At 42.1% G+C, this 17,270-nt stretch overlaps 1 protein-coding gene across 1 annotated transcript in view; it reads left to right on the forward strand.

Annotated features, from left to right (window-relative positions):
• APC (APC regulator of WNT signaling pathway) overlaps positions 1-17,270 on the forward strand; it is a 127,693-nt gene that overhangs the window by 13,632 nt on the left and 96,791 nt on the right. The window contains exons 2-3 of the mRNA XM_026649200.1: positions 15,206-15,290; positions 15,814-16,015. Coding sequence (XP_026504985.1) covers positions 15,206-15,290; positions 15,814-16,015 — 287 coding nt within the window. The remainder of the gene's footprint in view (positions 1-15,205; positions 15,291-15,813; positions 16,016-17,270) is intronic.

The following is a 17,270-nucleotide window of genomic DNA, read 5'->3' on the forward strand; positions in this document are numbered from 1 at the left end:
GAGTGATGAATCCAGTTCTTGTGTCCTTCGACCTTTGCCGCTGTATGGGTGACAAGCAGGACGGTCCCTTCCCACTTCTCTTGGAGAGGGTCGTCCTTCCAGGTCCGCACGAGAACGGAGTCATCAGGCTGCAGGGAGTGGACCCGAGTATCCAGCAGAAGAGGCTGTGAATCTTTGGTGTACCTGTGAAGAAAAGAAAGAACAGCAGACAGAGGGCACATATATTGAGACAAGAAACCACACCCCATCTCCCATTCCCCTGCCAGAACTGGGGTACCATTCATAGGCCATGCCCTTCCAAACATAATCTCGAAGGGACTAAGCCCTATCCTACCCTTAGGGAGAGCACGAATGCGAAGTAACACAGGGGCAAGGCATCAGGCCACTTAAGAGAGGCCTCCTGACAGACCTTTGAGAGGTGTCGCTTGAGTGTCTGACTTGTGCGTTCCACTACTCCACTGGCTTGTGGTCGCCAGGGTGTTTGGAGTTTCCAGGGAATTTGCAGAGCACTTGATATCTTTTGAACCACTTGAGATGTGAAGTGTGTTCCATTATCAAATTCCATCCACTGGGGAAGGCCGAAGCGAGGAATGATCTCCTTGACAAACTTAAGAGCCACTGTCTTGGCAGTGTTGTTATGACATGGGAAGGCTTCAGGCCATCCGCTGAATCGATCCACTAAGACGAGGAGGTACCTGTACCCTTGGGTCCTGGGAAACTCAGTAAAGTCTATTTGCCACACCAATCCTGGGCCTGGGGTAGGTTCCAGGGTGGCTGGTGGCACTGCTACTCCTGGTCGAGGGTTGTTCTTTTGGCAGATTAAACATTCAGCCTATACCTGTGATGCTAGGGGTTTAAGGCTAGAGGTTAGAAAATATTTATTCATAAGCTGGGTAAGAGCCTCTTTGCCTGCATGTGTGGTTTGATGCAGTTTCTGCAACACCGGTCGAATCAAGCCCTTGGGCAGGAGGATTTTTCCCTCTGTGGAATAAAGCCATCCCTCTTTTTCCTGGAGACCGAGACTGTCAGCCAGGTTTCTGTCATCATGGGAGTACTGAGGGGCTGCAAGCTTACCCTACTGATGGGATGAGGGCATGCATTTGGGCATTCTCCTCAGTTGGTGATTTCAGGGTAGCAGCTCGCTTAGCTTCCCTGTCTGCTCTGGCATTGCCCTTGGTTACATCTTGATCTTCCCTTTGATGGGCTTTGCAATGCACCACTGCTACTGCTGAGGGGAGTTGTACTGCTTCTAACAGCCAGAGAATTTGAGACCCATACTTGACCGGAGAGCCTTGGGCTGTTAGCATTCCCCTTTGCTTCCACAAACCAGCGTGAGCATGCAATACCCCAAAAGCATACTTTAAGTCAGTAAAGTTATTAACCCGTTTGTCTTTTGCCAGCTCAAGGGCACGGGTCAGGGCCACTAGTTTAGCAAGCTGGGCAGATGTTCCTGCCGGTAAACTCTCAGCTTCCATGGTATCATGAAGACACACAATAGCATAACCAGCCCTCCTTTGCCCATCCACAACAGTACTACTTCCATCCGTATACCATTCCAAGTCAGCATTTGGGAGTGGCTGATCTTTCAGATCTGGGCGGCTAGAATACTGAACATCTATGATTTCTAAACAGTCATGTTCCTGCTTTTCTGTCTCTGGTAGCAGTGTAGCTGGATTAAGGGAGGGACAGATCTGCAGGGTGACTTCAGGATTCTCTAACAGCTTCGCCTGGTACCGAGCAACCCGAGCCTGTGTGAGCCAAAGACCACCCTTAGTGTCCAGCAAGGCTCAGACCATATGGGGAATATACATTTGCACAGTTCCTCCCAGTGTCAGTTTCTCCGCTTCCCCAAGCACTAGAGCAGTAGCTGCGACCGCTCTCAAACAGGCTGGCCATCCCTTTGAAACTTGATCCAGTTGCTTAGAAAAATATGCCACAGGACGCTTCCAGGCACCTAGTAACTGAAATGCTCTGTCCGCTTCTGGGGACCAGTGAAAGGGGTCATGTTCCGCTCCCTTAACACATTCATACAGAGGCTTAGCCCACAGTCCAAACTCTGGAATCCATATTCTGCAAAAACCTGCCATGCCCAGGAATGCCCTAAGCCGTTTACGGTTGCTGGGGATGGGAACTTGGCAGATAGCCTCCTTCCTTTCGTTTGAGAGCTGTCTCTCTCCCTGCCTGATGTGAAATCCCAGATATTGAACCTCTGAAAGAGCAATTTGGGCTTTGTTTTGAGATACCCTGTATCCTCGCAGTCCACTAAAGTTTAGGAGACTCACAGTAACTCTGAGACAAGGGATTAGACCCACAGCAGCAATTAACAAGTCATCTACATATTGCAGCAGGAGGGCTCTGTCTGAATTATCCCACTCCTCCAAGTCTCTGGCCAAAGCCTGGCCGAACAGAGTGAGGGAAATTTTAAATCCCTGAGCCAATACTGTCCAGCAAAACTGCTTCTTAACCCTTCGTTTGTCTTCATTATGCCTTGCAGTATTTTGCAGATCTCACAGTTGCTTGGGCACATTCAGACCCCCCTTTCTCTTGGGGGTCAGCCAAGTCTTAGCTGTGAACACTGTCCTTGGACTTGCTAGCTGTATTTTCCTCTCAGTTAACTCATTCCGTGCTTTTTCCTCTTCCCCCTTCTCAGCTTCTTCTAACTTCCAAAGGAACCTTCCACTCTTCACTCATACACCTTTTCTCCAACCATCAACACATACTCATTGCCATCATACACCTTTCCCGTAACATAACTTCTGTACAGAGCCTTGAAGCAACAAACCAGGATGAGCACACTCACTTCTGAGGATTCCACTCTGTACAACCTCTGGTGTCCAATAGCTTTCCCTTTTAAACCTTAAATGCCTTCCCCGTCTTCCTTCTTAGCCTTGGCTATAACCTGAATCCGCTCCACTTCAGACAACAGGGTTCTCATCAGTATATTACAGTCATCCCAGTCAGGCTTATGGCTAGCTAGACAACCTTCAAAGATAGAAATGAACTTGCTTGGATTCGTTGAGAATTCTCCTGCCTCTGTCTGAAAAGCAGCCAGACGTACAGGGTTAAAAGCCACATGAGAATACAGACACTATCTGAGCTGCCCGTTTCTGGGTTCCTGGACGGGCTACCACACTCTCAGTAATCAACGGATACAATCCCACCAAGGGGAGGGTACTCTCTGAAGCCTGTGGGGGGTGGAGGAGCCGAAGGGGACACCGATTCTGGCATTACAACAGTGGGAGGGTTCTGGGGTTTAGCAGCCAATACTACCGAGCCTGTCGGAGTCAAATGGCACTTGTACAAAATATCAGTCCTATTTCTTAACACCATAAACGTATACGCATAGAGATGTTCATTCCATTTACCTGTTCTCTGACAAAACAAAAGCAACTGAAGGATCATGCTGTAATTAAGTGATCCTTCCGGTGGCCACCTTTCTTGGCACTCTAGCTGGTACTGAGGCCAATCAACTGTACAGAACCTTTTCCAATTTACTTTTAATCAACTGATCAGATCCAAACACTTTCCAGTTCACCAGAATGCATGCTAAGGGTGTACACTGTACCCTGCCGGCTGTACTCTGTCCCTGCCCCATACTGAGGGAGACTCTGGGCGTCCCCAGGTCAAAACAGGCAGACACTGGGCGTCCCCAGGTCAAGACAGATAAAGTCCCCACTGGACTGTTCCTACCTTATCCAAGGGTCCGGTTCTGCACCGTCGCCCTATCCACGGGACCGGTTCGCCCGCAGCTGCTTCTCCACTGTCTGTGTGCGTTGCACCGTTGTGCCCTCCGGGGTCGAGCAAACCACGTCTCTGCCGAGGCCCCCGATGAAGTCACCGGTGAGCTCTGGGCGTCGGTCGTCGTCGTAATCCGTCGGCCACCAGGAGGGATCCGGGCAAGGCTAAATTTCAGCCTCGAGCCCACCCAGGGACGCCAAAACTGTTGGCCGCTCAAGGGGCTCGAGGCGGACAACAATGGTCCGTGGCCCGGTGTGCTTAGCACCAATGAAGACACCGAGGGGAGAAAGCAAGCCAAGTTTATTTCAGAGCTCTGAAATGGCACTAGGAGACCAGCATGTCTCAAATCCAGTGCAACAAATACAAATAACTTTTACCTTTTATACTTCAAGCTGTTGCTGTGTAAGCCTTTGTTCTGTTACTCCCTCTTACCCCTCCCAACCCTTCCTTCTCTAGCAGTTACAATTAGAAAAGTTCCCATTCGTCTGCTTATCTTTTGGCCTTGCAAGGCCTGTTTACAGCAGTCTGAGCAAAACAGCAGCTGTATGCTAGAGAAAAGCTGACCCTTACATTTCTGCTTTAACATGTAAGCAGTTAGCACAGAAGTAGGTGAGAGTTCACAAGATGGAGTTTGGGGGTTCAGATAGGCCCAGAGCAAAAGAGTTTCATCGACACTTTGGCCTTCCACTCTCCCGAGTTACCTGGTAGCTATGCCTAGTGGACCCCAACATGACTGTAGAACTATCCTCTCCCACCGCCTTCAGCAGGGGAGAACCTTGGCTGAGCAAGGAATGGGAGAATCTCAGAGTCCGTGTGTGGAAGGACGGAGGTTGTCCTTCCACTCCTTCAGTCCTCCACTTAGTCATTGGCTGGGTAGAGGGGTGTGGTATGGAGCCATCTGATTTGGCTGTTGGGTGCCCTCTCTTTATTTAAATTAGTCTTGATATTTCAAAAGCCTCTTACTCTCTGGTTGGCTGTCCCGTCCACCCTCCCCTTAGTTGTAGATTAGGAGCCCTGTTGCTTACGAAGCTGCAGGTCTGACCAATAGCCTGTTTTTAGGTATTGGGAAGGAATTTTTCCCATTATGGCTAACTCTTGGAGCCACAGTTAGGTTGAAAGCAATATAAATCAAAAGTTCATATTATGCTGGTAAGACTACTGACTCATCGCAACTTGCAGCTGGTGTCCAGTGTGGATAAAGGACAAAAGGGCCAGCTTCTAGGTAAATTAGACATGGGATTTTGCTGCTGGACCTTGCCCTCATAGTGGGGGAGGGACCTGAAATATTTGCAAATTAACACTTCCCCACCATCCTTGTGGCCTCTGTCACTCCATCTCCCCATTATTCATGAGATTGTGGTCGGCTTTCACAACAGGACTGAGGCTGCAGGATAGGCTGGGGAGGGTTTACCCTGAGTTATTGTTTGTGGTTAAAACCCTATAACCTGTATTGGAACCAATTAAATGCCTCATGAGAGCCGGGGATGGGCATTGTAGTGCTCCTCCCAAATATATAATAAATAAAACTGTGGCCTGCAGATTAAACCCACCTCATGTTTCTGTCTTTTATTTGCCTGCATGTCTTTGTTAATCTCTTAGCATCTAGTGTAGGCAGAATGTAACATGTTTTTAAAGGCTACATTAAATACTAAGTGGTGTCTAATATTGTATTGACTAACATTTTTTGAAAAATACCTTTTTTCCCCTACTCTTGACAAGATCTCAGAGAGTTTTTACCAAATGTAGTTAGATTATGTTATTTGTTTATTTCTTGTCACTAAAATATGGAAGCAAGGTTGGAAGCAATACTGAATTTAAGATATTTTTTCTTTTTAAGCGATGGAATGAACAGCTTTGTTTTAAAATATCAGCACATAAACAATAACACTTAGTTGGCCTTTATATTTCATCAGATATAGATGCTTTGCCTAGTTAGAAAATAAACTTTAGAAATGCCACTTATTGAAAATGGAGCATACAAGAATCATTTTCATAACTGTACTTATATTCCTATTTTCATTAATAATATTTCTTTGTGGTCCCCAAACATTCAGTCATAATAACCATTTTGATTTTAAACTTTGATTTTAAGTATTTGTAGTTTTTATCTCATGTAAATATTGTTGAAACTTTTGACACTTTAAATTGGAGAGTAACTTTACAGAAGAGAGTAGTCCCTTTGAACGTAAGTAAAGTTACTTACCAGTATGTGCATACAGGATTGGGTGCTAAATTCTGAATCGTGAAGTGCCTGCTGTTTTAATGCACCCAATTTTTTATTTTATTTTCAAAAATGTGCTTGATTACATTTAATTTCAAAATTTCCTTTACAAACTTGTAAGCAATTGCTCATTTAAAGAGTGTTTAAAAAGAATGGTGAACACTGGTCCAGCAAAATTCTCCAACTCCATAGGCTGTTTGCAAGTGCTAAAAAGCTAGTCTGCTGTAGAGTCAATATTTGTGGCCTCCTAAAGAAAAAGATTGGGTTTGTTTTGAAAATGTAAAAAGACAAAAACGCCCCCTCAACTTTTTCCTCTTAACTTAAATTTTTTTTTTAATTCACCTACAGTAATTCAGTGTTACATCTGAAAATGTAAAGTCAACCTTCACACAGCAATCTTAAACCTTTGAAGGCCATAGACACAGTAAATGTGTCCTCTTAATCACAACTTTGGGAAATAAGATTTCTAAGGGCTAATTCTGTTCCTTGTACACTTGCATTATGGAAGGTTTTTTCATTACTTGATCATTTAGAATTGGGTGGTGGATCATGTGAAGCCACAGAAGTGGGACAAAATAAAAAGGTATTTTTAATTCATTTAAAGAGGTCATAATAATAATAAAGATTTTCAAAAATTGTTGCCTGTTTGACTCTTAGGCCCATATTTAGGTTACTAAATAAGTGGTCTGATTTTCAGAAGTGTTCAGCACCCACCTCCTGTTGAGTTCATTGCGAGCTTCATTTTGTCTCAGAATGTACTTCAGAAAATGTTGTTATATAAAGTATTTCTGCAATGACTGAAGTCCTAATCCTGCAGACATTTATGCCTTTGAGTAACTTTACTCACATAAGTAAAATTTCTTGTGTAAGTGTTTGCAGGATTCGCCTCTAATGCAGGAGTGTTTTTAATATTAGTTCAAGAGGAGACCAGTTGTGATAAAGGTAACTGAATTGGAACTTCAGGAAAAATATTCTTCTGTAAATGCAAGAAACTCATGAACTGGAGTGCCTCCTCCTGAGGTAAAACTGACATGAGGGGGCTAAATGGGAGAATGATTTCTGTGAGGTTCTCTTCAAGAAGTTTTGCTTGCACTGACTGTCTCACCAGCCCCCACCCCTGGCAGAATGAGCCTCTGGGGTCACCAAAATGCCCTGGAGATTCACCAAGGCCATCCATCTGGAGGCCCTGTGTTTCTTTCACTGTCTGTGGACCCACAATATCCTTCTGCCTCCAGGATTGTCAAGATTGAGGATTCTCCATGGAAACGGTAATACATGCCCTGGTTGTATTATTTTTCCTGAGTAATTGCCTTAGGGTTGGTGTGGGGGATAATATATGCCAGTCCCCTCCATTGGATCTTTATCATGCGGGGCACTTTCAAAGATCCCATCCATCCTTTCCTTGCAGAAGGGAAGAGGGAACTGTAATCAGGCTGTGATGTTGGGGAGAGAAGGCAATTTTTAATCTGAATATGCTATTTACATATAAGGGATAAAATCTGATAGTGGTCAACCAAAAGTATTGGGCTTGAAACACAGATAAACTTAGAAGACAGAAATATCAGCTCATATGCATTTTTATTAATACCTACTATACTAGTCACTGGAAAAGAAATCAAATACACTTTAAGAATTATTCTTCTTGTGTGATTATACAGCTAATGTAATTTGACAAATTTACAAATTGGGATGGGTTTTTTCCAAAATTATATACACTGAATAATGTTCAAACTTTGAGTACCTTGAAAATGTATTATTTTATGCTGAATTTTGCAAACTGTATTTCAGTTTCAGATATCACTGAATATGTGCATTTAAACAAGAAGTGGGAAGGGATGCTTTTTCTGTGATTGAGTTTTTTTGTATTTGCAGAGTCCTTAGCGATTTTCTGTTACTGCATTTCCAGAAGCATTGGCTTTTGGAGACAGGCTTTGCAGACAGTTCTAAAGGTTGCATGCAGAAAACCAATTGATTGGATAATCAAATAAAAACACTTATTTTTGTGAGAAGAGTATTAGGCAAGATCGAGCTGGTGATGTTTATAGTCACTGACGACTTTGGACATGCTATTGTCACTAAGCACAAAATAGGATATTTAAACTGATCTGACATTGGACTTAAACTAAAAATTGAACAGAATTCAATATGTAGCTACAGAAAATGACAGCTCTGGAGCACCATGACATCAGATGAATACAGCTACTAGTTTTCTTACTGAAAACATCACTGTCCAAAGAACCTGATAAGTTAATAGCATTTGTTATTTGAAATGAAGTTATATTTTTGTAAAGTGAAAGGTTGAGCTATCATAGTGTTTCAACAGGCAACAATATGCTATTGACTATTACTATAATTAGTACTACTAACCAGGTGTCAAGTTCAGATTTTTATGGAGGTCAGGTAAGATATCCTTTAAAGTTATAGTAATATTGGAGAAACCTCCAGCGATGGGTACCCTTGGAAAGCAGGGTTGTAAAACACCTTTCTACCATCTGCCTTGAGCGTGAGGAAACCGTGTCTGTGCCTGCTGTGGGTCAGGGGTCAGTTCCCCAACTCTGCCAGCATTTGGCAACACAAGCACTGCCTTTCAGGCTTCTGCAGGCCGCATTCTCTCTTTAGAGGTTAATGATAGGGACATCCAACTCCTGAGCACAGAGTGTCCCCCTGTTCCACTGGACACACTCCGAATTCACAGATGTGCTATTCTCAAAGGAATGGTATACAGTGGCTTACCAGTTTCGCCTCAGGATCACCACTCTGCTCTACACACAGCATGTAGATATAGTAAAAACAAGAAGTTTATTTAACAAAGAACAGAGATTTAAGAAGAAGTAAGTAGAATTCATGGAAATATATGATTACATATGAAATAAAATCATAGCATGCTTTCTAGAGCCCAAACAAGGGATACTCCTGTTTCAAAAAGGTTGGGTCACTTGAAATTTCTCTCCCAGCATCAGCCAGCCAGATCAGCTGTAATCTTCTGTTCATAAGACAAGTCAGCTGGCAGCTTGTCTCCTGAGTGAAGGATAGCTGGTTATATCTCTGCACCCTCAATATAGTTCCAGTGATCCATTATCTTCACTTGTTTAAAAAAAAAAAATTACCCCTGCTGCTTGTTTTTCCCCATCTAGAATCTCCCTTGAAGACTTTGCAATCGCTTGATTAGCATTTTGCTCAGACTGTAAATGTTCACTGAGAAGTATACAATACTCACCCTCATTATAGCCAGCCAGGTAGATAAGTGTCTCCTGTCTGGAAGAAACTTAGAATCATAGAATATCAGGGTTGGAAGGGACCTCAGGAGGTCATCTAGACCAACCCCCTGCTCAAAGCAGGACCAATTCCCAACTAAATCATCCCAGCCAGGGCTTTGTCAAGCCTGACCTTAAAAACCTCTAAGGAAGGAGATTCCACCACCTCCCTAAGTAACCCATTCCAGTGCTTCACCACCCTCCTAGTGAAAAAGTTTTTCCTAATATCCAACCTAAACCTCCCCCACTGCAACTTGAGACCATTACTCCTTGTTCTGTCATCAGGTATCACTGAGAACAGTCTAGATCCATCCTCTTTGGAACCCTCTTTCAGGTAGTTGAAAGCAGTTATCAAATCCCGTCTCATTCTTCTCTTCTGCAGACTAAACTATCCCAGTTCCCTCAGCCTCTCCTCATAAGTCATGTGCTCCATCCCCCTAATCATTTTTGTTGCCCTCCGCTGGACTCTTTCCTATTTTTCCACATCCTTCTTGTAGTGTGGGGCCCAAAACTGGACACAGTACTCCAGATGAGGCCTCACCAATGTCGAATAGAGGGGAATGATCACGTCCCTCGACCTGCTGGCAATGCCCCTACTTATACAGCCCAAAATGCCATTAGCCTTCTTGGCAACAAGGGCACACTGTCGACTCATATCCAGCTTCTCGTCCACTGTAACCCCTAGATCTTTTTCTGCAGAACTGTTTCCTAGCCATTCGATCCCTAGTCTGTAACAGTGCATGGGATTCTTCCATCCTAAGTGCAGGACTCTGCACTTGTCCTTGTTGAACCTCATCAGGTTTCTTTTGTCCCAATCCTCTAATTTGTCTAGGTCCCTCTGTATCCTATCCCTACCCTCCAGTATATCTACCACTCCTCCCAGTTTAGTGTCATCTTGCTGAGAGTGCAGTCCACTCCGTCCTCCAGATCATTAATGAAGATATTTAACAAAACCAGCCCCAGGACCGACCCTTGGGGCACTCTGCTTGAAACCGGCTGCCAACTAGACATGGAGCCGTTGATCACTACCCGTTGAGCCCGACGATCTAGCCAGCTTTCTATCCACCTTATAGTCCATTCATCCAGCCCATACTTCTTTAACTTGGTGGCAAGAATACTGTGGGAGACCGTATCAAAAGCTTTGCTAAAATCAAGGAATAACACATCCACTGCTTTCCCCTCATCCACAGACCCAGTTATCTCCTCATAGAAGGCAGTTAGGTTAGTCAGGCATGACTTGCCCTTGGTGAATCCATGTTGACTGTTCCTGATCACTTTCCTCTCCTCTAAGTGCTTCAGAATTGATTCCTTGAGGACTTGCTCCATGATTTTTCCAGGGACTGAGGTGAGACTGACTGGCCTGTAGTTCCCCGGATCCTCCTCCTTCCCTTTTTTAAAGATGGGCACTACATTAGCCCTTTTCCAGTCATCCGGGACCTCCCCCGATCGCCATGAGTTTTCAAAGATACTTACTTACTACCTTCTGGTGACCAGCGCCAAGTCATTGACCTTAAGAACATAATTTTAAGGGTGTGTACACTCCCCCCCACACACACGCGTATAACTCCTTATGTATTATTCATCTATACATTTCATAATGATTGAGTACCAGTGTGACACAGGCTTTCAGTAGAAACCTTACATTACATTCTTTGACGAACTAGTATGTAGAAACCAGACCCTGTAACCCTTATTTACGCCTGTGCCCTCTGCCAGTTGACACCAAGTGGTCCCTGGGTCACACCTCTAGAAATGCATAACAAATTGTTCAGGTTTTTTTTCCCCCTTACTTCAATATTTTTTAATGTTGCTCAGTGTTTATGTGACTATAGACTTACTTGAGTTTGTTTTTATATTTACATTTTACAGCCATACGTCTATTACTTTTAAAACCTACTGTTAAGGGGAGAGATGCACAAAACTGGAGAGGAATATGAAAGATCCATCCACTTTTGTGTGCAGTTACCAAACATTAAGAAACTTTCAGTATTTTTCCGTTTAAAAATATAAACACAAATAAACATTGGTCCTTTTTTTGCTGACAGGAGTGCGAGATGCAAAAATTCTGTGCTTTTTTGATTAGGTTGCAGTTCTTAATCTTGTCATTCTAAATTATGAAGAATATGTACTTATTTTTATCTTGTGTTGTACAGTTTGCAATCTCTTAATCTGATACCAGAAAAAGTTGCTTTTACCCATAAACATTTAAATCTATTCTGATTACAAACATAGTAAGAAACATATAATGTAGTGTGAAAATGAATGTCACTTCAGTCAAGGCCAGGTACATTTATAGATATTATTTGGAACATCAGATATGAAGACCATGTCACTAAATATGCAGAATCAGGCTCTAAATTCTTTTTGACTAGATACCCAGAGTTGTCAGTCAAAATCACCAACCCAGACAGCTGACTGTGTCTTTTAAAGCCATTCCATAACTGGATTTTCTCCTGGAGTTGATAAGTGTCTGCACCTCCCTTGCATCTCAAAGGAAAGCTCACTTGAATTTAATGACCGACCCTCTTAAAAACGAGCTTACATTTAAATGGTCCAGCAAGTTCAATATATCTTGTTTTTTGCAAATTAACCCAACTTGATGCCAAGGTAGGGATATCTGTGGCAGCTGTTTACATCTACCTCAAATGTTATTTCAGGAGAAGTATTGGTTTATTTTGCTACACTCTGAATAAATTTAAAGTTTCAGATAAATGAAAGTATGCAACAAACAGAAGCTCCATTAAAGTTAAAGAAACAAAACATGTAAAGAACAGTGACAGTTCTGTCATCATAAACGCAGACCCAAGAGACTATCAGAAGCTGGGACTGAATGATAGGAGATGGATCACTTGATAAATTGCCCTCTGAAGTATCTGGCACCAGCCACTATCTGAAGGCAGGTTACTGGGCTAGATGGACCATTGGTCTGACCCGGTGTGGATGTACTTGTGTTTTTAGTGAGATGGGGCAAGGGCTATGTGCATGTCCCCTTCCCCACTTGACTCCCATTTCCCCTCCCCCATCATTATTTTGCTTTCTGTCTGGGAGATAAATCATTCAGAGTGTCAACATATTAAACTCTATTGGGAGGTTGAGCAGGGATATAGTTATACAGGAAGGCATTAATTGGTGCCATCAACCAGTTGTTTGATCTGTAGACAATTCCACACATGCTTGAACCTGTGACTGTGCTAATCAAATGGCAGGGTCTCTATTTATTCCTCATGTTCCCCCTGTGCTGGTTTTCTGATTTCCCCCTCCTGCTCCCCCAATCAATAGGATTCTATATATTGATGCCTAGAACAGTCCTTGAAATTTTGGAAATGATCAGTTGTGATGTTCAAAAGTTAATGCATTGCATACAGACGGACAGATAAACACATAAATGCTGTTGAATTGAGTGTAAGGCCATCACAAATTCAACCAATAAGTTTACTATAAACTGATGTTTCATAGCATTCTACCTTCCATTGCTATCTTTAAAAGATTCCTTTGCCTATATCAGTACAAACTTCCCCATGCTTGGCCGTTTTGACAGTGAGGCCTAGTCTGCACTTGGGCACGGCTACATCACTTCCCCTGAGCGCTGTGCCTATGCCTACCTAAGTCCCAGTGTAGATGCATCTAGAATGCTGAGGGATGCAGATTACCTACAGTGATGGGGTGGGGAGGAACCTCTTCCATCACTGTAAGAAGCATCTACATGATGGTGCTTCAGCAGCATAGTTGTTCTGCTGTAGCACCTGTAGCGTAGACATGGCATCAGAACTCCACTTCATACAGATGGACTCAAATCTGCTGGAGCCTTCATACTTAGGATCCCACCCTCCTGGAGACCCAAAATAAGGAAAATAGTGTTAAATTAAACCATCTGTATACAAAATTTGCAATGATTTAACTTTTACTGTTTAAAAACCAGTTTAGTTAAACTGGTGGAAAACTCTTTGTAGATACTCTTTATTTTGGTATATTTCTAGTTAAAATGGTGCAAATTTGTATGTAGACATATCTAACAAAAATGACATCACCAAAACTGTACCTCAGTTGTTCTGAGTAAAGATATTTCAAAATCCTTCATTAGTTCTGCAGAAGTCAGTAGTGGTACAGCAGAAGAAGAGCTTGCAGATGGGTCCTGGACTTGTGTAAAAAAAAAAAAAAAAAATTAATTTGAATCACTACGGTGTAAAATATTTTATACCATCTGTGACAATGCTTACATTTGACAGGATAGAAAATTGCTACCTGACCTTTAAGCTAATGGAAAAAAGTTGAAATTTAGTTTAACAAATAATTTGACTAGGCTAGAGAAATAAGAGAATATATGAATGAGCAATTCCCTTTGACAACATCACACCAACCCATTTTTAGTGTTGTTTTAATAAATTTTCTATCTTGTTCTCTAGGAGTTTCAAAAATATATAACTCATTTTAAAGATTTTCTCCCTACCTCTAGCCCTCAGCAGCATGGGAATCATGGGGGTCAGGTTATTGTGTCTGAACTATACAGTTCCATTGGCTGAAACACTGGCCTATAATTGAACAGTGTGCCACAACTACTTATGCAGCCCAGAGATTGCAGAGTGGCTGTGTAGTTGCTTCATGCTCTGACCCCTAGTTGGTGCAGGGAAAATTATCTCCCCCTACTCTGTGGAAGTGTCTCCTCAAAACCCTTATACTTGACATTTGCATTGGGGACAGTAATTGGAGCCTGAGTAGGACTTCAAGATTGCACCCTATCATAATATAGAACATCTTAGCTTCAAAGGGAATCCATTCTTTCTCTCTTCCTCCCTACCTCTTAGTGGAGCACAATGTATCTGGTATCTCTGCTGTACGTGTTCCAGGAATTGTTAGCATTGAGGAAGAGTGGCTCAGCAGACATTTCCTTAAAATATAAAGGACAACAACAGGAAGAGGATATTGGTAATTGTTTGTCTAGAATTCTTTAGTTTTGTAACAGTAAACAAAAAGATGCACAATCCTTGATGTAATAGCTAAGGGGTACCTCTTTAATTATTTGGACATGGTCTTTCTGTGACTACTGCTTCTTCTAAAAGCAGTTTCTAAACCATGAGACAAGACAAATAATTTTTTATTCCTTTTCGGGAGGGTTGCCTTGTGGCAATGCTTTTCAATTTACTTTTGTTATTGATGGAGTCTCCATTATAATAGCGAAAGCTTTCAGACTGAACTCACATTTGATTGTCCACCTGAATTTAGGCCATTGAGCATTAGGAGCCTGGAGGCTTAGAAGCACCTTTTAATTCAGTAATCAGGGTTTTTTATAGTGAATCTTTTATGCATCATGTTTTTTTTCTTGCTCAGTTATATAATTTGATCAATTTATAGTATAGAGTGGAAAGAGATGTTTGCTTCAAATTCTAGGCTGTACATATCTGAGTCTTAAATCTTTTTCTCATAAGCCAGGTAGTAGCAGCAGTAATATGTTGTGACCCTTAATAGTTAGTTACTACAGTGATGAGTATCTATGGAAAAATTTTGGCAACTGAGCACCTATGCTTCTACTGACGTCTTTGCGAGTTAAAGATGCTCAGTTCCTCTGAAAATTAAGCTACTTTTATTTTGGTGCCTAAATAATAGATTTACAAGACTAATTTTAGGCACACAAGTTTGAAAATTATGGCCTCCATTTCTGTGCACCTTGATTTCGCCACGTGTAACATAAAGTTGACTCCTAACTCCTTGAAATACTGAGATGAATTGTGCTGTAAAAGGTGATATGTTATTTTAAGGGAATGAACTCCTGAATGCAATTATGTTTGGAAGAACGTTGAAATCAAGTCAAATAAAATTGTTGTAATGACAGTGGATTACTGTTCAGATGAAATGTTGGAGTGGACTTGTGCCAATATTGAATTAGTAGTTATAATGAAATCTGATATTTGGGGAGGAAGAGATACATTTGTTCTGTGTTTCAATTGTTGTGGTATGGATTTTTTTTTTTAGTTGTGCTCCACTCTTTTTTTTACAGGAGGTGCTGAAACAGCTACAAGGAAGCATTGAAGATGAGGCAATGGCTTCCTCGGGACAGATTGATTTGTTGGAGCGACTTAAAGGTAAATTCTGAAAGATTTTTAGGTAGGGTTACTTGCTTGCCAGTCGTAGTTGCCGAGGTGTAATATTTTCAAAGGATGCCAAGTCCCACTGACTTTCAATGAAACTTAAGAATCCTAAGTGCCTAAGTCACTTTTGAAAATGGGACTAAAGATCCTAAATCACTTAGGTGCTTTTGGAATGTTTATCCTAAGTCTCCATGCAAAATACTGTTGATACACAAGCTACATTTTATTGAACGTCCATAAAACTACACCTGATTTTTATTGCTCAAATAGTGGTTTATTACCTTTTTGTTTAGATTAATAACATGATCCTCCAACTGTACTATCAAGGTTGGTTGGTTTACACAATATTTTCCTTTGGGATCTGTAGAAAAACCTGTTTGTTTCCACCAACCTGAAGACAAAAAAAGTTTGTTTACATGACACACACAAAATATAAAATTAAGGTGTATACAGTCTTTTAGGTCTGCTGCTATTAAGCTTCTGCTCTACAAAGCTTTGATCCTTATTTTTCATTCAGAATTGAACTTGGATAGCGGTAACTTTCCTGGAGTGAAGCTAAGGCCAAAGATGTCCTTGCGTTCATATGGAAGCAGGGAAGGGTCCGTGTCAAGCCGTTCAGGAGAGTGCAGCCCTGTTCCCATGGGATCATTTCCAAGAAGAGGGTTTATGAATGGAAGCAGAGAGAGCACAGGTTATTTAGAAGAACTAGAGAAAGAAAGGTAACTCTTTAATTGGTATTCATTGTGCATCAACTTATTTTAATTTTAAAAATATAAACTTGGTGACATCATTAAAATAAAATGAAAAATATCCCCCCATACTAATATTATTCAGCCATCACTTGTATTTATTTTCGGTAACAGCATACTCTGAATTAGATGAATGCTTAAATCTGTTGTAGATTCCTGGTTCCATTAAATACAGAATCAAGTGCAATTAAAACATGTACTATTACTTCAAGTGTTTGTCCATATGTGTTTCACTGTTGCACCACAGGCACTTGATTTTGGATTTTTTTGGGCCAGCAGTGTCTGTGAGGTAGTGTTAGCATGTGTTTGATACTTAGTGTTTCCTTTTGATTTAAAAAAAAAAAAAAAAAAGGGCAGAAAAAAACTTTTTTCTCTGAAGGACTTCATCTGGTACTGTCCAGCCCTTATGATAGAACAGAGGTCTCCAGGATTTAAGATGTGTCCTTCTTGTGAGGCAGTAATGCCCCTTAATGATGGGCATCCATAATGATGGATATTATGCCTCAGCAATTAAGGGCACATTCCAGAGAGATGTGCCATTTGCAAGTTTTTCTCGAACAGAACACAAAAGACGAGAAGTTTACCTGAAGCTGTTTTTAATGAACAGGACTATGGAGTGGAGTGTCTGGAACTGAAATCCTTGAGCAGACCTCTTCAAAAAGTCTTCCATTGTCTCTGAGGGTATCGCTACATGGCAAAGAAAAACCCATGACTGGCTCATGGGGCTCAGACTGTGGCTCCAACTCTGTTTCGTTGCTGTGTAGACTTCCGGGCTTGGGCTGGAACCCAAGCTCTGTGACCCTGCAGAAGCCCGGAAGTCTGCACAGCAATGAAACAGCTCCACAGCCTGAGCTCCATGAGCCCGAGTTGGTTGACATGGGCCAGCCGCAGGTTTTTCTTTGCTGTGCAGACATACCTGGAGGGATCTTCCTTAGTGTCCAGTAAAACATCTACGGATAGGGGAAGAAAGGATCACTGGTCCTCTAAGGGGTATAGATTTAGGTCCCCCTCATCAGGTCCTAGCACTAAACAGCAGGAACCCTCTCATTCTGCTGCTCAGAAGGGTAGTTCTCAGGGTGCTGGGTGGGGTGTTGATGGCCTGTGATATACAGGAGATCAGACTTAGATGATCTGATGGTCCCTTCTGGTCTTAAACTCTTGTTATGCTCATACAAAGCACACAGGATCTTTACACACACACACACACACACACACACACACACAC

Source organism: Terrapene carolina, unplaced genomic scaffold (assembly GCF_002925995.2).
Source record: "Terrapene carolina triunguis isolate 2854851 unplaced genomic scaffold, T_m_triunguis-2.0 Scaffold69, whole genome shotgun sequence".
Classification (NCBI taxonomy): domain Eukaryota; kingdom Metazoa; phylum Chordata; order Testudines; family Emydidae; genus Terrapene; species Terrapene triunguis.